The 22,509-nt window shown below is 38.8% G+C and overlaps 1 protein-coding gene across 2 annotated transcripts in view; it reads left to right on the forward strand.

Annotated features, from left to right (window-relative positions):
• The window catches only part of prkceb (protein kinase C, epsilon b), a 148,757-nt gene that overhangs the window by 98,540 nt on the left and 27,708 nt on the right, over nucleotides 1-22,509 (forward strand). For both annotated transcript variants that reach the window (XM_017690593.2, XM_017690594.2), the window contains exon 11: nucleotides 17,883-18,037. In XM_017690593.2, the coding sequence (XP_017546082.1) occupies nucleotides 17,883-18,037 (155 nt within the window). The remainder of the gene's footprint in view (nucleotides 1-17,882; nucleotides 18,038-22,509) is intronic.

Below are 22,509 nucleotides of genomic sequence, written 5' to 3' on the forward strand. Positions count from 1 at the left end.
GTTGTAGACCTTACATCACAGGGGGCTGATCCTTATCAGCCCTGATGTGTATTCCATATGCTGTTTGTTTTCTTTTCCCCACAACACACCCTTGCACACACACACACACACACACATTGCATTAGCCCACTTGGAACAGATGTTCCATGCAGCATCTCTTTGTCACTTCGGTGCTGCTATTTTGTATTTTTTTTATTCTGCACAATTTCCTCTGTCTCACTTTCTTTCTGTCTTTCATTCTCCCTTTCACTACCACACATTAATACACAAAGATGAGGCCTGTGCCAGTAAGAGAAACCTCTTTTTCGGGCACCTGAGTAGGAGCTAGCAACACTGAAGTGGGTACAAGAGAGAAAACAGTGATAGTGTATGAATTGAAGGTTAAAATCTGTGAAATAAAAGAACATAAACATAATTTTCCCATAAAACTGTTTTAGTTCTCGTAATAAAGAACAGAATTGCGAATGTCAAACAAAAAAGCTGTCTGAGGCCACTTAGCTGAGCTTGAAGCCTTAATCTCTAAAGCCATTTGACATAAAGCCGTTTGAAATGACCTGTTTTGCCTGATGTACAAGACCTGAGACAGGTTTTTACGCGTGTTTCCACGAGACCTGTAGCTGTTTTATCTGATGTTTAAAACCTGACACTGTGTCCTGAGCATGTCCTAAAATGCACATCATGATATATGCGCAGCTTTTTGAACAGGCATCATCTCTGCTGGCAGCACTGAGCACAAATGTGTTTACAGAACATCTGTTAGGTAAAAGAAACGTGATGTTACGGCTTCACTATGTAAGATTGATGCAGTTAAAGTTGAAAGAAATAGCACTACTGAGGACAAAAAAAAAAAATGATGTGCTTGTGCGAGTCACCCTGTAAAGCCTGAAACATTACATGTCTTTATGTGTTAATGTGTAACACACGGCTTGATGTTTAGCTCTAAAACATAAAAATCTATATTATACTAATTTAGATATGCTGACAATAGTAGACAACATTTACATTAAGGCACATTTTTCAAAAGTTTTAACTTGTAATCGTCAGATGCATCCCCTCGGGGGAGGGGTCTGAATCACAACCGGCATTGTTGTCAGATGCAATTACACATTTCTCCAAATTCATACGTAGTGTAGCTTTAAGCTAGGACATAAATTAATGCTAAAACATATTTAAAATGTCAATTATATTAATATGTAGGAATACTATTGGCTAACTATGGTTTGGATATAAATAAATAACCCAGCATCCAATTTGGAGTCTACCATCACTCAGGGCTGTTACTGCGGTAATTTGGTAAACTGTCACTGGACACAGGGCTAACACACACACACACACACACACATACACACACACACATACACACCACACATACTCAGGGTTATTAATTGCATTTGCTCAGGCAGTTTATACTGGACTGGTTCCATGTACTTTATTTGAATGTAATGATAGATGTAGGCAGTGCAGCCAAGCCTGCATTACCCAGCCCTCCACACAAAAACTCCAAAAGAGCTGTTGCATACAAAACGCAGGAGATGGAGAGAGATTATGTACTAAGGCATTAGTGTGCTGGGCATGAGATGTGTTCCTGGGCACTGACTGTCCAGTCGTGTTCTTGTACCTTTCCCACCAAAATGTGCTGGACTCCCTCCATCACCCTCTATTCTAATCAGATCTCATTGAATGAATGCAGGTGAGCTGACATGTGTTTCCTTCTCTGTTTTGTTCCTTCGCTCTCCCCCCTCTCTCTCATCAGCTCTTTGTCACCCCACACGTAGCATGCCAGGGTGACCTCTTGTTGACATCCCTCCTTCCCTCGCTCCATTTCATGTTCCTTCTATGTCTAATTTGCCATCAGGCACTGCCAAGGACTCCGCTGTCTGGACTTGCTCCCCACAGCCAAAGTGCACAACCTCTCTGTTCTCTCATCCTGCAGAGGCACCATCAGCAACTGAGCCACTCTCACACTGTGCTCACTGCAGGAGTAATGACCTGTTCTCTCTGTGCCAGACCCTGTTTATAAGCCATATGGAGAATGTGATTGGACTTGGTTTGGTGCAAAGAAAGTGAGTAAGTAAGTAAGTAAAAAAAAAAAAAACAATATTAGAAAGAAAGAAAGAAAGACAAAAGAAAAATAGAAAAAATGAAGGAATAAAAATAGTAAAGGAAAAAGGCAAGAAATGATATAGTAAAGTAGTAAAATAATAGTAAAATAATAAAGTGAAAATAAGAAAAAAGAAAGCAGTAAAGAAGGAAAAATTAAAGAAAAAGCTTAGAGCAAAGAAGGAAAGAAGGAAGGAAAAATAAAGAAGCAAGCTGAAAAGAAAAATAATCAAAAAAGCAAAAATGAAAGAGAAAAAAGAAAAATGGAAAGAATAAAGATAGAAAAAAGCAAAGATAAAAGGAAAGAAATGCAGGAAGAAAGAAACAAACAAAAAGTGAAAAAACAAAGAAGCAAATAGAAAGAAGAAAAGGAGGAAAGAAAAAAGCACTATTAGAAAGAAAGAAGCAAAAAAATGCAAATAAATCTGAAAGAAGGAAGAAAAAATCAAAGAAAGAAGGAAAGAAATGAAGGAATAAAAAAGAAACAAAAAAGTGAAAAAAGAAAAGCAAATAAAAACATAAAGGAGAAAAGGAGGAAAGAAAGAAAGAAGCAATATTAGAAATTAAGAAAGAGGCAAAAATTGCAAATAAATAGAAAAGAAGGAAGGAAAAAGCAAAGAAAGAAGGAAAGAAATGAAGGATGAAAGAATGAAACAAAAAAGTGAAAAAGAAAGAAAGAAGCAAAAAAGGAAACAAGAAGGGAAATGGAAAGAAAAAGCAAAGAACAAAGAAAGAAAAAAGGAAGAAAGAAACAAAATTAGAAAGAAAGCAAAGAACAAAAGAAATAAAACAAAGAAGCAAAATTAGAAACAAAAAGAAAGCAAGAAAGGAAGAAAGAAAGAAGAAAAGGAGGAATGAATGAAAGACACAAAGAAGGAAATAAGAAAAAGAAGCAAGGAAGGAAAAGAAAGGAAATAGTTTCATTAAATACCAGTTGACTGAGAAAAGGTTCCGTTTGTTGCCTATATGAGATCAGAGACATCTGATATAAAATTGCTGAACAGAATTAATTGGCCTCTAATATGTCATCTTTGAGCTATTAGATATATGGTTTAACTGATTTGTACATCATTTTATTGTTTTATTTACATTTTGCACAGTGTCCCAGCTTTTTTTGTAAATGAGGTTCTAGATAGATTAAGGAGAGAGATAAAGAAGGAAACCTCTTAAACGGTCAGGAACCTCCAGTGGGCCCAGCCTTCAATTCCTCAATTATTTAACTTATGAGCTACTCGGTCAGTTTACATAGTTTCATACAAGTCTTAGGATGTAGTGTGTCTGTGAATTTAAGGAGCTAAATAGTATTTAACGGTTTAAGGAACATTTTTTAAAGTTCCGTCAGAAACAGTGAGGGAGGCAAGCATGCTAGATAAAGAAGCCTTTTTTCTAGAGGACGTGAGGAAACGACAAATACTCAAAATACACTTCAGATATATAAATATAGCTGCAGGCAACAATGTGGGGTCAGTACAGGGTCCTCGCAGTGGATGTACAACAGGAAAGCAAAGATCTAATTGTTGAGCTGTGGCAAATGCTTCATGGGGAAAACCAGTGAACAATGAAGTCTGTCTGTTAATATCAGTTGTATCTAGTAGTGAAGCTTTAAAGGGAAATTCCATCAATTTTTCATCGATTTAGTTTGCAGTGGTGGTGATGACAGCAGGTCGCAATGTCTGTAACTATATCCATAATATATATATATATATATATATATATATATATATATACATATATATCCATTGTAATAAGTGTCTAAAATGCCCACTGAACCTACACGTGTCTTAAGAGTTTGTATATGGAAGCCTGGGAATAGTAAAGATAACCCTGACAAAATAGTTCTCTTTGGGTACTATATTGCCTTACAACACTGCATATACAGTCATGTGCGTACATTTAGGCGCCCCTGGTAAATTTGACGTTTTGTTGATCAAAGTGAAAATACATTAAACAGAGAACAAACGTCTGAATTTAACATACTGGAGAAAAAAAACATAGAGGTTATGGCGGATTTAATAATTTATGTTTTATTTTTTTCCCAATATACCAAACTTGACAAATGGATATAAATTGTGCAAGACAATTTGTGCAAAAAAATGTGTGGAATGAACTTATTTTCACTTTAGAAAATCAACAAAAGGCCATTTGGCTGAGGGTGTTTAAACTTTTGCATACGACTGTACCTCAACATCATAAACGTGTCTTAAAAATAGACTTTAGGCTAAAATCATTTTGAGCTCAAAACTATTCTAAAACATGTGTCAGGCATCAGGCAGCATATTCTCAAACATTTGGTGAAATTGTTTTCTTTGAGGAGCTTTTAGAGGCATTAAACTCTTCAGACATCTGGTTCCTGTCACCACCATTGTGAACAGTTCAGACTGTAAAATTCTCTAAATCTGAGCATTTCACACCAAACCGCTCTGAGTGACTTACATCTTTGTGATTTAATTATGCAGAAATTTTGAAAATTTAGTGGAGGCAAATCTATTTGGCTGATGATAACCATGTTTGACATGTGTGAATGTAACTGTTTCAGCTGAAGCAAAGCTGGCACGGCCATTGATTATTACAGCCCTTATTACCATGCCGACTTGGTCCAGAGTTGTCCAGGCTGCTTTTCCAGTTTTGCTGAGAAATAAATATGAAAGTTTACCCAAGTTCTCAGGATGATGACATCTGACTCCATTAGACTGAGAAAGTGACAACAAGCAAATCACAGCAACTTCTCTTGCAGAGGCTTGTTAGAGGCAAGTGCAAAGAGCATAGCTGTCAATGTCTGAGTCAGTATGTGTAAAAACAGAATTGTTTTTTATAGTCTAGTTGGTCAAAGGTCACTACAAATAAACATGATCATGTGAAGATTCTTATGGTCAACTAGGTGTACATCATTCAAAGGCTTGGGATCATTACCAGTTTTTAATACAGTGATTACCAGAATTTATACAGTGTGGATTTAAGTATTATAACCTCTTCAGCAAAGGATATTTCTGTTGTTTTATTCTATATTTACTTTTATAAACAGAAAGTTGTTAAATGACAAACAGACACACACGTATTTTCTAAACCGCATATCCTACTGGGTCATGGGGGGGCGTGCTGGAGCCTATCCCAGGGGTAAATGAGAAATAATAAACTGTCATTTTCTGTTTACATTCATTTTTTTGTCAAATTATCTGTCTTCAGATTTGATCTCCACAACTGTGATGTGATGAATTCTAGACATTATTTTTATTATCACTTCATTGATGGTGTTGTGCAACTTTTTCAGTCATTTTCAAATCTTCTACAGCTCCGTTCATCATTCTGAACACATCAACCACTTATGTGAACTCCATGAGGTCTACAGGACTCACATATTATAATCAATACGCTTATCTGCAACCACGTTCTTTTTGTTTGAATTAAAAACATTGATTCCAAACTTTTGAACACCAATTCCAAACTTTCGACCAGTTGTGTATATAATGCCATAATGAAGGCTCCACTTATTCCTGTTTGTTTTCTGTCGACTCCTAATCTGTACTTCACAGTGCAGGTGATGGATTGTTATTTCTCTCTTTCTCTGGCTTGTCCGTGGAGCTTGACGGCACTTTGGATCTCTACCAGGTGGTTTGGCTGTGTGCCCGATGCTTGATTTTCTGTTGTTACTCCATTCATTGGCAAGTTGGAAAGGAGCTCTTCAACAACTGTGCACATGGCCAGACCTGCAAACCACCATCAGAAAGCAAAATGCGAACCAAAACACAGTGGAATGCATATCCAGAATTAGAAGCCCAGTTTAAGCACCCATTAATCAAAGCTGTAGTGATGAATTGCGAACATTAGCAGATAAAATGCGACGTGTGTTTGCCTTTCAAACGCGCCAAACAGCTCAAAGGAGAAATTTGGCCCTTCCATGTCCTGTGGGGTTTGATTTCGTTCTCTCTGTGTTTTCCTGGGTGGTTGTTTTTGTAGTAATGGGGTGGAATTTGCTTCTAAGGAATGTTGCTTTACTCCTGACACTCATGCTGGCTTGTTTTTTTGGAAAAGAGAATCTGTGCAGAGTGTGGGGAAAACCTTTTGAGAGAAAATTATTTTTTAACATCAAACAGATGCAAAAGGTTGCACACCACTGATTACATGATATGTTTAGTTGATTTTCTAAGTTAAAAAAATGAAAGTATATATCTGATACAGGAAACATGCTTTTGTACATTGTCAGGTACAGGTACTGTTTATTTGCTGAACTGAACATCCAGTAAATGAATCAAATTTGTGCACAAACATTTGCAGAGAAAAGCTGTATTTAACCTTGTTTCCTGTAAAAGGGTGCGTTATTTTCACTTAGAACATCAACAAAGCATGTTATTTGACCAGGGGATGTTAAAACATGTCGTGACAAAATTTTCTGTCCTCTTTCATTATCTCTTTTCCGAATAATTTTGGAATACATCATCATACATTTAGCGTGTTCAACAAGGAGAGGAACTGACTGCAAAAAAAATAAAAAAAAAAAGAAACAAGGTTTTGCACATTAATTTATTATTAGTATTAATTTTGTAGGAGAGCTGTTTCGTGTTGCTTAGGCTTCCTATGAAGTTCCCAAATATCACAACAGTTGCATATGCAAGCTTACACTCATGTCTGTGTATTAGTGTCTATGCCATCATTAAAATGCCCCTCTCTCTGTATGACAGACAGTGCCGCAGCATGACTGTGTGCATTTATCTACGTCATTAAGTATCTCACCTTCACCAGAACTGACAAAAGCTGCTATTCAGTTCCAAGTATATGACATAGATGCTGTAAAATGTCTCATTACACTCTGCAGGCATTGCAGCGTGGAGTCCAAACCTGTTATTTAAAGTCCCTGTCAGCGCCACAACCAACCTAATGAAAACAGAGCAAGGATGCAGTCATATGCAGTTTGAGTGCCTCTGGTCAAATGATGCTTTGTTAATTTTCTAAGTGAAAATAAGTAACACATCCTCTATAGTGAACACACTTCTGCACATTTTAATGCACAATGACTGATTATTTGCTGAAATGAATGTATTGTAAAGTAAAGTATGGCCTGTACACAAAGTTAAGATGTATTTATTTTTTTTCAATGTGTTAAACAAATAAATACTAAATGTTAGGCACACTAAAATGAGCAGATCAGTTATTTTCTGCAAAATATGTAGTTTGACTGGAGTGTTTTTTTTTTTTTTTTTGCATACGACTGTACATACAGTATGCTTTAGCGGTTTTAGCTGTTAGATTATTGTTATGAAATAACAGCAGTAGAAGCCTTCTTGGACCAGAGCTTTATCCAAAATACTAAGTGTTTTTCTTTAACACTCTCCATTATAATGAGCCATGTAGCATAGCATATCATTTGTTACATAATCTCAGTTATTATCATGTTTACATAGTGCTGAGCTGTTTTAAGTGAGTTATAACGTTGCTGGGTTTCTAAATTTGCATCCAGGACAGCACCCAGCCATCAGGTACTGTCTGAACATCTGTCTGTCCATCTCTTGCCATGCTACATTTAGCTCAAAAAGCTTTTTTTTCCCCTCCAAGCATTCCTCCCAGAACAGGCTGTTCCCAAACAGAGTTATATGTTTCGCATCAGCATGTTAAGGCCTGAAACAGTTTGAACAACTCAATTAAGAGCTTTGTCATCAGAGAGGGTGAGAGAGGGAGAGAGGGAGAGAGAGAGAGAACGAGAAGGAGAGCGGGAGAGAAAGTGTAGTTTGTGGGACTTGTGTAAAGAGAGATCCATCAGGCCAGTGTTTGTTGTTCTCTCTTTGGAAAGTGGGTGAAATTTCTTCTGCAGTGACGAGTTCCATAAAGCACCCTCTCAGTGGGTGACGCGTGACAGCTTCTTGGCAAACAGGGAAATGCTGGTGTGTTTTTCTGTGCAAAGTGCTTAAGAGTCAGTGGTAGGTGTTGAAGTGGGGCCTGTGTGTTTGTGCATGCGAGTATTATATTACTCCTCTTACGTCTAACACTTGTCCAGGGTCATCATCTATATCGTTGCTTTGAGATTTCTCAAAGCACTACATTCCCAAGCAACCTAGAGCATGTATTTCTCAACCTTGTGGCTAACACGATGTAGAGATGGGGGACAAATGGAGGGAAAAACCTGAAGAAGTGAGTGGAGAAACATAACAAGTGTAGATGCTTCAAGACAATGCTGCATGACACAATTAAGACATGAGCATGCTTATATTAGTATTTATATATTTTTATAACCTAATGATTTAAAACGGAACACTAAGATAAAAAGCCTGGAGACGAGATGGGGTGTGGAGTCAATACAACTCTGAAAATATCATTTCAGTGGATTATGGCACAGTTATGTTCCCTGACTAAAGGTACTGAGATGTACCCTTGAGGGGACCACCCCAGTGACAGTTTAGTACCTTTATTTCTGCGAGTGTATAAACCTGCTGAGCAGGCCCAGTTGGCCTTGATTAGGATGGCAAACGAAACAAACTGAAATGATTTTGAAGGAGGGTTCATTAATGAGGCATGAATGGCATCAGCTGTTGGCCTGTATGTTTATTGTCTGATGTATTTATTGTATTTTACACACTCATTTCACAATGTCATGTATCTGCACTTCATGTAGTTCTGTGTAACGTGCTGCTATTGTGTTACACCGGGGCTTGAAGAATGCAATTATATTCCAATGTATACAGGTTATATTGAGGAATGACAATTTAGACCACTTGACTTAACTTGACTTATTTTAATAGGAATAGTGACCAAAGTGACACTACATTTAGATAAATAAGTGAGCAGGTTTGAAAAGTGCACATTCACTCGTGCATTAGTGCAGTATGACAGGAAACACAGTAGACGAACTGTTCCTCAGGTGACTGAGAATTAGGACTTCATGTTTTTGTTGTGCCCTGCGATGGACTGGCGACCTGTCCAGGGTGTATCCTGCCTTCCGCTCAATGACCGCTGGGATAGGCTCCGGCACCCCCCGCGACCCTGAGGGAGAAGCGGCTTAGGAAATGGATGGATGGCTGGGTGGATGGATGTTTTTGTTGTTATTGTGATATGCTTATCAATATGGGCTGTGATGACAAAACAGATCAAATTACCTCACATGTGTGACACTTAAAGGTGTCACAGAGTGCATTTATTCAGCATTTTTAACTGTTCATGAATGTCTACATAGAAGGTAGACGACTTTGGATGCGTTGAAAAATGCCCAGCTGCAGTTGTACACACCTATTTACAACCTTATGATTTAGCCCTAGAATGAAACAAGTTGTGTCCCTTTTTTGGGTGGCTCATGAATAATGTGATGAGCTCTGCTCCGCAATGGCTTACACAGAAGCAACATGTCAAAATAGAAACAGCAGGAAAATAAAATGGACCTCCTTTTAAATAAGCTACTTCATCATGGTGTTTAGTTAGCTGTGCTAGTTACTCGTAGCTTACTAGTAGCTAACGTTACCTGTAGTAGCTACAGGACTTGCGTTTCGATATCGACAACATGAAGCTGTTAGCTCACTAAGAAACCCTAAAAACTTAACATGACCTGGTTTCATCCTTAAATAATCACAAAGCATAGCTAACTACTTACAGGTTGCAGTTGGGGTTGGATGCTGATAAGGGTGGAGCTGCCCATGTCTTCAGTGTCAACCACTGAGTAAAGCCTGTCAACAGCTTGTTTTGTACATTTTCTGTGCAGCAGCTTCATTCTGGCACCTGTACAAGTATGTAGCATGTAAGGTGGAATTAGATTACATTAAGAAGCTGGCGAAGAGGGAGCCAACCTCAGCCTCGTTTAAAGATGAGCATCAGCCATGCCTGTTGACCATGGTTGAGCCTTCAGAAAGAAAGTAGCTTGGGAAGGATATAAAAAGTGTCCTCATCCCCCTGACAGCCTGAAAAGATACATCTGTGCCCACAGTCCACCGTTTTCTTGGCGTTGCTTTGTTGTGGCATGTAAATTATGTTGGCATAAATATGAGTCGGGGACGCTACATAACAGTTTCGAATTTTGGAATCGGCCAGTTTTACTACTCACTTTTGCAAATGCAAGACTGCTATCTTACTGTACTGTAAACAGTGTTTTAGGTTGACGGTATGTCAGTTCTACACACAGAGCTCTTCTTATTCAATTATGCCAATGTAAATACAGCTTATCATTCTTTGGCATCTTTAAGTGACATAACTAGATTGGTGGGAATGTATTTTAAGAAGTGCAGCTAGTTCTTCCTTGTGCTGGGCTTAAACCCTACTCTTCTACAAACAGCAAATTACAACACACATACATGCACAGCTCAAAAACTACTGTATCCTGAACTACAAGCCTATAAAAATGCTTAAAACATGATGATTATTTTCGCTCTGTTGTATGTAAAATGCATAGACTGTATGGCAAAATGTGTGAAGCAGTGGCTGTTGTCACAACAAATCTACATCGTCGTAAGGAGCTTTTTAAAGGAATTAAATAGATATTTGTTAATTGTTGCAGGCATCTCTTGGAACTCACTCATATTTCACAGGCTACAAATGCTCCACAAGGTGGTGCCATTTTGCAGTCAAAATGCTTTTGATGCTTCATAAGAGCAGTGCTTCTCATCAGTGACACAGTGTGTCCGTATTCAGCCTTACAGTGCGCAAAAGTGCTCCTGAATTTCTGATGTAAGTAGCTATTAGTATTTCATTATTCTTATTTTGCACATCAGTGAATGATGCTTAGAAATGTGTTTTTGTTTTGCTTAAAAAAAGGTGGTTAGGTGTCTGTACTTGTAGCACATTCAGTCATCCTATTTTAATAATAACCTGTAACTTCTCATATCATCCGTGTGATATCCAACAACTTCATTGAGCGTCACATTTTGTGTCTGTGCCATGCAGCCCTACTGAGCATGTCAATGCAGGATGTGATCAGACTGAGTCAGCAAGAAGAGCAGGGCTGCAGTGCATAAGCTTCTCATTACAAAGACGATTGAACATTTTAGACCTAAGTGGTGCAGATACTCCCAGAATTGAGATATTGATAAAAAGTCATAGGGTCAGACAGGTCATCCTCATTTTTACAAGTGCAGGCCACTGCAGGTTGGTACACCAAGAGAACAGTACAAGCCTGAGTGCTTGACTCCTGCAGTGAAGGGACTCTTCCAGGATGACAGTGCCCCCATGCACAGGGCATGAGGGGTCACCCAATGGTTTGATGAGCATGAAAATGGTGTTAACCATATGCTAAGGCACCAGTCACCAGATCTCAACCCAGTTTGAGTTTTGGACACACATGTTAGACATCATCAAAACGCCAGATGAGGGAATGTCTTTGGTAAGAACAGTATTCCATCCATCCAGTACAGTTTCAGAGAAGTGTAGCATGTATGCCAAGATGGATTGAAGCTTTTTTGATGGGTCAAGGATGACGCAACACTTTACTGAGACACACAGTTTTTCCTTTGGCTGTCTGTGTTCTGTAATTGCTGTAAGGCATTTACAGTGCAGACTCTTTTGCTGTGGAAGAGCAAATGATGATTGATTTTATGTGAAATAGATTTGTCTCAATGTAGAGAGTCTAGGTTTATTTACTGCCTCCACCATGACATCCTGTCCATCCATAATGAGACATGCATAACCTGGCATTTACACTCCCTACAGGAAGAGAGGGAATGTGTTATGTCCTACTTGGACAGAAAACATCTGGTTCACTCAAAAGTTGAGTGGTTATGCTATGAGATGCATGTCTTTGAGTGGCGGACATAGGCACCTGAGTCTGTGTGCAGAACCAAAGCGAAAAGGCTTAAGCTAAATTGAAAACACTGTGCTTTCTGGTTAAATGCCGATGCAGTTTATGAGTGCTTCTTTGTGTATGGATGTGCGTGTATGTATATGTACATAAGCCACACCTACAGTGTTGAATAAACTCCTTGTCTGTGTGCACAGGCTGCGTTTGTATTAGTAGTGGCGAACTGTGACTGTTAAAGCCTTCAGTTTGTGACACAAATGCCAAAACAAACTAAATAAATAAACTCTAATGCCAATTTCTGCTAGCGCCCCTGTGAGATTGTAGTACTATGAACTAGTACTTGAACATTTTTCGGCTGTTCCTGATTAAACGCAGACATCTGAAGTTTGTAAAGGACATTTATGTTTTATTTGACGCTTATAACAGACATGTTAACATAGATATTACCTTGTAGTGACCCCTACAGTCACGAGACGTAGAGTCTGACTGAAACGCATTGGTTAAGTACTCGTACTCATAATTTGTGACGTATCTAGGACTCCCGTAAGGTCTATTTTGTCCTAAATGGTTGATTCCGTTGTCTATTACTATTTGCCTCAGTGGTTAATCTGAAATATTAGGCCTTCCATCCATCTCCTGAAGTCTTAACCAATGGCTGAGCCACAGAGAAAAACATCCTGGATGGACAGTTTTCTGTGGGACATTTCAAGAATTTAATCATGTTGCCATCAGTAAAACTTAACAACTAAAGCAAAAACAATAGGAGTATTACTTCAGTGCTTGCAGAGATCAAATACAACACGCATTATGATTCAGTTATTAATAAAAATAAATTAATTACAATGTAATACAGATGCATCTTTTATTTCACAGAAATCATTAAGCCTTCTCTGAAGGCCTAGCATGCCCTGAGGGTTCCCCACTGCGTATTAGCAATGTGCTGTTTAGTGCCTAGTTCTGGACTTAAGGATAAACATTCTTGACCATTGTCCAGCACCACACATAATGCACACTGTTCAGAATTTTTTTCACGGATTCCTGTTCCTATCAGCATCACAGAGCTCTCCATTTTTCAAGCCAGCACAGTCTTTTAATCTCGCAATGGGGAGCAGCAATTACTTAAACCGTGAAGAAAAATGGGCCACAGTTTAAGGTGAATCTAGCGGCCCAGCAGGAGACGTCTTAATCTGTTTTCTCCCTGCGCTCCTCAAGGTGGTTTTACCTTTCTTGTTTGTTCAAGAAAAAAAATATATTTTTTCCTGGTGGAAGTAGTTTTCCTAGACAGTACTTTCAGTATTTCGTTATTAATATTCTGAAGAATGTTTTTCTTCAAAAACACACACACACACACACAGCTAATGTGATCCATCAAAATCCCGACCTGCCACACACTATGCCCCAGCTTGTTGGGTCTTGGTGGTTTATCTGGAGATCGGGTCTTTTCTCTTGTACGGCGCAGGGACGCCAGTATCTCTACATTTCTAATTGGAGGCAGGAAATGTTTATTCGCATTTGATTGGGTGGGCCTTTGCTGCGTCTCTGGGAACAGTTTAAACAAACTATTTCAGCATCCTGTTTAAATTCGCTTACAGAGAGGGAGAACAAGGCGAGGCGGGCCTTGCACTTATGTAAGATACGCTCGCTCAGCCTGGAAAGAAGCCTCTGATTCTGATTTTACATCAAAAAATTCTAGTTGTTTTATCAAGACCAATCGTGCTATCTGGCCACGCAAGAAAGAAAGGGATTGTTCAAGTGACCACAGTTGTGTAAAGTATGTAACACCCTACATAATACGCCGAGGCCTGGCGAGGACCTGCCACTGACCAGGAAGAAAAGAGGGAAATCAGACAAAGAGAGTGGGAAGAGCGGGGCGTTTATTTCAGCATAATGAATAAGCACCAGTACGCCACAAAAAGAGGGCGATGGTGGGCACTAAAGCACCGCCAATCATAAAGACAATTAAATAATCAAACACATTTACTTGGAGATTTCCATCTAGGGCCCAGTCCCAGATTATTTCCAGCTCTCTCCCAGGCAGCTTTGCTGTGTGTTTCACTACCACTGAAAGCACCAAAAAGGGTTCTCAGAAGCAAAGCCATGGAAGAACCACTTTTGGTTCCCTAAAGAACCATTCAGTGAATTGTTTTTTAAGGTACAAATGAGATGTGAGGAAGTTTTTAAGCCTTTAAAAAGGTTTTCACACTTTCGGGTTCCCTGCAGAACCTTTCAATGGATGGTTCTTAAACCCCTTAAAATCACAGGCTTATCATTCAATTATTACAGGGACATCAGTGCAAACTGGTTGAGCTATTCCTATAGAACAGTGTAATAAAACTCTGGGCCTGCTGGTGGACCCCGGCCATGTAAGGGGTTAAATAATGTTTTTTTGTAAATGAAATGAAGAACCTCTACATAAGCTGAAAGTTGCAGTATCAGTTACTAATTCACAACAACTGATCCAAACCCCTATAGTAATTTATAACAGCTTATTCCAAATTGCAGCATTTGTCTTTCAGGGATGAAATTAATATCACATTAATAAACGTCCATCAGGCATCTTCTGACAATGTTTTTAAAAAACAGTTAAAAACATATTTATTTTAGCGTTTAACTAGCTTTTTTTATTATTTCCTTTGTTTTTTTGTGAAATATTACTATTACTTTTATTTTCTTGTCAGTTGCATTTTTATTGTAATTGTTGCCTTTTTTATTTGTACTTTTATCTTCTGCTTTTTGATTGTAATTACTAATATATCCCTTTCTGCTGTTTACTATTTGTTTGTTGTTTTTTGTTTTTATTTATTTTTGTTTTCTTTTGTCTCTTCTTCCTCTGGTGTTTTTACTTTTGTATTGTGAAGCATTACATGCATTTTTAATGTATGAATGGTGCTCTCTCTCTCTCTCTCTCTCTCTCTATACATATATATATATATATGTATATATATATTTATTTATTATTAATGTTGACACCTTTTGTGAGTGATGCTTGATGGAATTAGGCTTTGTAAATGTTTATGTAGGTTAGGTTTATGTTGTTGTTAAATCTAGCCTTATGAATGGTGCCCTTCATGAAAGTGCTAACTTATTAAGGGTATATTGTTCCTAGAAGCTACTTTTCTTCAGAATTTACAGTGTTCATTTTTGTATACTTGAAATGTTGCCAAATCACTCAAAACGTGTTGCAATCTATAAAACATATGAGAATCTATCCTCGTTCTGAGGAATCTTTTCCATTCCATTATATCCGTTGGGTTGACAAGTTTCAGCAGGAAACCGCCCAACAGGTCCTACAAGACTTGGGCTTCAGACTGAAATGCACAGGTGTTTTTACATTTTATCCAGTAATTAATACGGGCTGATTCTTGGTTGCCCAGCTGAAGAGCAACTGATTTCAGAGGTGGCCGATTGGCCATGATTAATACCAATTGCAGCCAGCATTTGCAGATATTTGAAGTCTGAGAACACTATTCATAACTTGGATCCATCACTAAAAGTGGAAAAAACACAAAGGAATGGGGCATTTTATTTGAAATCAAACAGAGATGTGTTGCAAGGAGGACAATCAGCAAGAAAATGTACTGCAGGTGTAAGCTGACATCACAGCAGCGCAAGATGTGGATCTGTGGTGGATTAGCTGAACCGCAGAGCCAAAGTTTGTTGGGGTGGAGTTTATCTCACTGTGCAGGAGGAGATCATCTCATCTTAACGCCGTCTTATGACATGCTGAGTTGATCTTGTGCTAAGCCATGTTTATTGCGGTTATGCTATATTAGATGAGGGGCATTAACAGGTGCTACTGTGGACTTTGTGATGGAGTTATGGGAAATGCATAGGGGATGGATTGGGGCCAGATTCACCTGCTGGAACCCACAGCTTTTCCTTTTTTGTACAGAATGTCAGTCACCTGAGCTTTTCAGCCTTAGGAGACAGGCCGTCACTCATCAGCATGTCACAGAAGTCCCATGTCAGTAATACTGAAAGCGTGCATTCTGCCTTGTTGTCGAAAGTCTCAATTGTGTGATTAGGCGTTGCGATTCGTAGCCTTGCATCTTCTTCCATGCATATCTTTATGATTCTAAGACATGATGGAATGTGTTGATGGCTCTGACCTAATGCCAATATCTTAACGCCATGTTCCAAACATTGGTCATATGAACAATTCGTGTGTGGTAGATCGAAAATGTTTCATATCATCTGGCTTACATTCATGATGTTTGTTATTACAAATTGAAGATAGAATGTGTTGTCTTCTGCTCAGATGGGGCTCAGATGATTGGAATGATGATATTGGACTTATTATGTCCTACAGGTGCATGAAGGAGTGCTCAGTGTCATAGAAGAACCACGTTTTGGACCCCTGAAGAACCTTTCAATGGATTTTTCTTTGAAGAACCCATTGTAAATTAGTAATTGTAAATGTACATTGTAAATGAGATGAGTGTGAAGAATGTAACGTAAAGGTTCCAGCCCTAGATATGTATAAAGCCCTTAAATAGGTATAAAACCATTACATTACGTGAAGGTTTTTTAAGCCTTTAAAAGGTTTCTTACTCTCACAAATATCTGTTTCAAACACGGTTCTTTACAGAACAAATTGATTCTGTATGGCAGTGTGTAAAGGACCTTGTGGCACCATTTTTAAAGGTGTAGGACCACTTTTGGTTCCATAAAGAAACTTTTCAATGAATGGTTTCTTTAATTAACCTTTTTTTTAAATGAGATGAGTGTGAAGAAGCATTCTAGAGTAAACATAATGGAAAGGTTCTAGGCCTTAAACCTTAAGGTATAGAACCATTATGTGAAGGATTTTATAGCCTTTAGAAGGTTTCTTACTGTCACAAATATCTTTTTGAAACATGTATCTTTACATAACCAAGTGATTCTGAATGACATTGTTTAGAGAACCCTGTGTGGCATCTTTTTTATGGGTGTAGGACCACTTTTGATTCCATAAAGAACCTTTCAATGGATGGTGTGAAAAACCATTCTAAAGTAAACATAATGTGAAGGTTCTAGGCCTTAAATAGGTATAGATACATTACACTACATGGATATTTTTAAGCCTTTTAAAGATTTCTTACACTCACAAATATCTGTTTCACACATGGTTCCTCACCAAAAGTGATTCTGTATGGCATCATTTAAAGAATGGATGGTTCCATAAAGAACCATTTTTTCTCAATGAGATGAAAGAGTGAAGAATCTTTTGAATGTTTAAAGAACTTTTACAGTATGTGAAGGTTTTTTCTAAGCCAAAGCAGTTTTTCACATTCACAGATATCTTTTTAAATACGGTTCTTTAGGGAATTAAAAGTGGTTCTTCCATGGCATCATTGGAAAAACCTTTGTGGCACCCTGGTTAAAAAGTGCAGAGCCACTTTCAGTTCCCTTTTTATGAATAGTTTACTAAAAAAAAACTTTTTTTTTTTTAAAAAAACTTTTTAAATTTGAAATAACCTCAACATTACATTACACCTTACATTAGGTAAACACATTCAGTGTTTTCTAGAACCGTGCACCCAAGGCAAGAACCTTTATTTTTAAGAATGTAGATGGATTTTTAGTGGAACTAAAAAGAACAGCTATTAGAAAGAAGTGTGCTGTGGCAGGTGATGAGTCTGGTTCCTGCTTCTCTGGAAAGGTCTCCATTTCTCAGGACAGAATTAAGAAACCTGTTTCTTATGAGGAAAAGTATATAAATCTGAGACTAGAAACGCTGCTTGATTGCTTTATTTATGATCCTACAAGCTGCATCCATTTTAAGGCCAAATAAGGCCTTTAATGCAATTCTAAGGCCTTAATGTACCAGGTTATCCACTTCTGCCTGTGCTTTCTGTGTTTTCTTTTTTCACAAAATTGATTGTTCTGGGTGAGGTTCATTTCCAGCATATTCTTGCTCATGTCAGCCTCCTTTTTGTGTCTGTGTAGTCTGTGAGTTCACCCAAATTACGGCGATCCTTGTCTGACTTATTTAAAAGGCGTTTGAGTTCAATCCGCATTGTTTGAGCCATTACACTGCGCATTGGCTTAGATCCCCTTGGTGTTGGCTTACAGCTTCTTCCTTGTCTTTCACCCCCAGGATCGTCTGTTCTTTGTGATGGAGTACGTAAATGGAGGGGACCTGATGTTCCAGATCCAGCGCTCACGCAAATTTGATGAAGCCCGCTCCCGTTTTTACGCCGCTGAGGTCACCTCTGCACTCATGTTCCTCCACCGGAATGGGGTCATTTATAGGTAACGTACCATGCGGCCAAATGGCAAATGGGTGAAATAAAATAGACCCAAACACTGCATTGTCTTGTACTGTACAGCTGCAGTGCGTCTCTAAAAGAAAAAATATGTTTCATGTTTTCGTTCTTTTTATGCCATCCAGAGACATAGCATCATTGTGCAGCAGTGTCAAGTGGACAAAGTGCGAGAACCACCCAGCCTTTTCAACCAAAACACCATTGTATTCTATAACAAACATGTTGTAATTTTAGTTAATAATGTTTTGGACACGAAGATGAGAAAAATTTTTTCCTCAATTGAAAGCACCTTCCAGATTTGGTGGAATTACGTGAAAGCAGTGTGTTGTCACGCAATCTTATATAGCCGAAATCCAGCGTAACTCGAGTGGGGTTCACTTCTCGTGAACTAGGTCAGAGATGGAGCTGTGTATGTTGGGTGGCTATTTAGGCTGGAGTTGGGGGCATTTATGAGCCTTGTTTACCTCAGGTTGTTTACTTGGAGGAGCCATGTCCATCAGATGATTTATTCGTTCCAGGACAGTTTGTTTATGCACTGGTTTGAGTGTCATTAAGCTCACACAACAGACCGTGCTTTGGGACATGAAGTTGGCATTCCTTTCCAATTTTTGCTCCACACTTTAGTTAAATCTGGGAGGTACAATCTCTGTAGTGTAAAGATCAGTGTGTGTGATCTCCAAAAATATATTTTTTTTAGATTTTAGATCCCAAGGCCATGTCCCATGTACGTATACTTACATAACCTGAGGTTTTTATATATAAATTCAAGTACTTGGTCTACAACACCAGTAAATTAGTGCATTGCCTTGAAGTGGATAATAGATGAGCCTTGACTATGCAGGTCAAATTAATCTAATCAAGTGCACCAAAGTTCTTTAAACGCTCATATTCAAATTTACTTATACCCCAAGTGCTGACTGCTAGCAGAAGGTTTAGGGATGAGCAACATGGCAGAAATATCATGAAATAAAAATACAGTTTCAGAGTACATATTCAGTAGATACAGTGTTTGATAAGCTTTGATAAGGAACTGTCACAATGTTCCACCAAATTCTAAGTAGAGTTTTACATTTCACACAATGCACACTACTACATTTAATTATGCAGGGCCAATTATGCTCTTTTGCACTCATCACTGGGATTCTGTCTCATAATGTCCCACAACCTTAGACAGTTATCCCTCTTTGCAACCTTTTCTAAACCTCTTTTGAAACATGCGGCTGATCAGTGTTGTTAAAGGACTGATAATATCCATAATATGCACTATAAAGCTTGTTGTGGTGTATCGTGATTAAGATTTATCACCATATTGATGCAACCGTTATCTAAACCATCACATCACTGATCACCCCATTAGATCCATATCTGTTAAAATGCAGGGGACAGGTCAAGATCCCAACCCTGTGGGCTCTAATGACCCCAGTAACCTCTCCCGCCCAGCCATTCTCTGCCTGCTCTTAACGCTCTTTTGGGGCCTGAACAGGAAGAATCTCATTTGGAGCTGAATGTTGTTCTATTGAATTAAAACCACCTCCTCCCTGGTTTTCCTGAATGCAGGCCTTGCAGAGAGGGAAGGCTAATGGGGGTTCTTAAGAAACTGGGGCACTGCAGATGAAAAGGTCAGAAAGTTTAATGTTTATAATTGCCGTGTTTATTGGTTTTGGTGAAATATTAGAGAGAATAGAATTACACTTGTCTCATTGTCTCATCCTGCGCCTACGTAACTCTGGCTGCTCCGTTTAGGGTTTGGTACATTCTGCTCTGCTCCTCTATTCACTTTCAGAAGTAGGCAGCCATGATTGACTAGGACTGCTGTGTAATGGATGAATATATTTGTGCCTGTGAGTGTTTTTAAATGAAGACCTCGAGATTTGCTCAGTACAAGACCTAAATATTCTGAGGCACTAAAAATAACTGAAATCGTACAGGGAAATCCCAAAGATTTCTCAATATTTCTGCAGAATTACATTGTTAGGACATAAACATCTTAAAAGCCATTCAGAGTGGATTGACATGCCATTCTGGAGAAACCAAGTCAGAATTGTTTACAGTGGTGGTGATGGGAGCCAGACGTCTGAAACATTTAATTAATATTTAGAGACCCTTATTAGTCCCACAATGGGGAAATTTTACCTCCGCATTTAACCCATCCATCCAGTGAAACACCACATACACACTAGTGAGCACAAACACACAAGGGGCAGTGAGCACATTTGCGTGGTGGCTAGCACTATCTGCAGTGCCTGGGAGCAGTTGGGGGTTAGGTACCTTGGTAACTTCAGTCACATACTGTCAGTTCAGGGGATCGAACTGGCGACCCTCCAGTCGCAGGGCTGGAGTTCTAACCTCCAGCCCATTACTGCCCCGTGACTCTAAAGGCTCCCTTACAAAATGTTGTTACACAAAATGTTTACAAATATGCTGCCTGATACCTGAGACGTTGTCTTACAATAGTACTGAGATAATATTTTGGCCTAGAATGTATTTATTTAAATCCATTTATGGTGGAGAAACACATGCAGGGGATTGTAAGGCAGAATAGTTTCTTTCCTTTTATATTTACCACTAGTTACCATCATCAACATTCTATGTAAAAACTGTGACATGGACATGGAGGTTCATTGGTGGTTTTGGATAGTGAATAAAAAAATTACTGTATTTGGGTTGCAGACATTATAACGCCTGGCTCCTATATAAACCCCTGTAAAGAAATCTGAGTCAGTCAATTTCAATTAACCATTTCACATCAAATCGCTCTGAAAGAAGCAAAAAAATATGAAAAATATGAAAAAGAATTCCCCTTTTTTAGGAATAGTGTAACTTCACATAGCAAATCAAAGAATTAAAGCTTAATTTATTAAGCACTTGACAAGTACAACTGTGATGTAAGAATGTTTTTATTTATCTATGATTGCAGACAACTTTTTTGCTTGAAAATGAACCATAGTCTTGTTTTTTCTGTTGCAAGAATAATCCGTTTCAGTTGGATAAGCGAGGGTCAGATGATGGTGATCCTGACAACACTGTGATTGCCTGATTCAGAACGCTTATTCAGACAGTATCCACTCTGAACATACAGATAGTGTGTGCTGTTTAGTCTGGAGCAGTGAGAGATCTGATTCATTTTGTGCAGAACATGTAACCACACACCAAGACCCTTCAGCTAACTCCACTGCATCACATCAAGCTTATCACACCATTTTTTATGTTGAACTAAGTTTGACAATGATGTGACTTAGTAACGTTGATTGACCCAAGATCTAAGCAAATTTTCCCCAGACGGACGATACGAGTTCTATTCTAGAGACTTGCAGGTTGGAAATTAGCCATCTGGCTGGATGTACACACCTCATGACCTTATGAGCCTTCATTTACTGTAAGGGTCATTGCCTTAATGCTTGACCAGTGAATGGAAACTGGACAGGATGTGCTGCAACCAGTATGAATGGCTCATTGTGTGTTATGAGAATAACACACATAAATACAAACACATCTATTCATACCCCACTGCTGTAATGTGGTTCCAGGACTGATCCCCTCTCTGTGGGAATGTAACACACCTTAAGAGCAAAGCATGCTGGGAGGTCGGGTAATTAGAGGGCCTCGTCTAATCGGCCTCGGCTTTCCTAAGCTCAGAATCGCTGAGGGGTGCGGGACAGAGAGAAAGATTAAACTTTCACTGGAGTTTTTATGTATAAATATATATAAAACGTTGTATCTCCAGTTTCTGTTGTTTTTAAATTTTTGGCATAATTTGAAAATGCCTGTTGCCCTTTACATTGTCCAGAATCTTTATCATGAATGGACCAAAAGACATCACCCAGAATTACTTGAAATATATCTGGTTCCATTCACTCCATCATTTTGGAGATAACTTTACAGGAGAGTTTATACTCTTCTCCCTGGGCGCTGCAGATAGGGCTGCCCACTGCTCTGGGCAAGTGTGTTAATGGCTCACTAATGTGTGTGTGGTGTTTCACTTCACTTCTTTTCCGTGTTGTGGGACTAATAAGGGTCACTTAATCTTAATGCAACTTGCATTTGTTTTGCTGCAGCTGAAGGAAAAGGCCAACGAAACCAGAGAGCATCTTGCGTGTGAGTTGAAGTGAAAGTGTGGTGGAGCAACATGTTTGCCTCATATTAACTCATCCTACCTTGCTATGACCTCCTTGACACAATACACCTTAAGAGATAAAAAAAAAAAAAGATTGACAAAACAGTCTGAAATGTCGCAATGTAACATGCGCCTCCCCCTCAGAGTCAGACGGGGCAAGTTGTATGTCAAGGACAGTGGCAGCCTGAAGTGTTTCCTTAAAGCATGTCTGAGCTCGCAGGTCCGGAGATTTGGCAGTGGCCTGTATTCCAGGGCATTCAGAATCTCTAAAGCAAGAGAAGGAAGAAGAAAGAGTGAGGGCAAACAAGGACACAGACACAGGGACACAGACACACCTTCTTTCC

Source organism: Pygocentrus nattereri, chromosome 5 (genome assembly GCF_015220715.1).
Source record: "Pygocentrus nattereri isolate fPygNat1 chromosome 5, fPygNat1.pri, whole genome shotgun sequence".
Classification (NCBI taxonomy): Eukaryota; Metazoa; Chordata; class Actinopteri; order Characiformes; family Serrasalmidae; genus Pygocentrus; species Pygocentrus nattereri.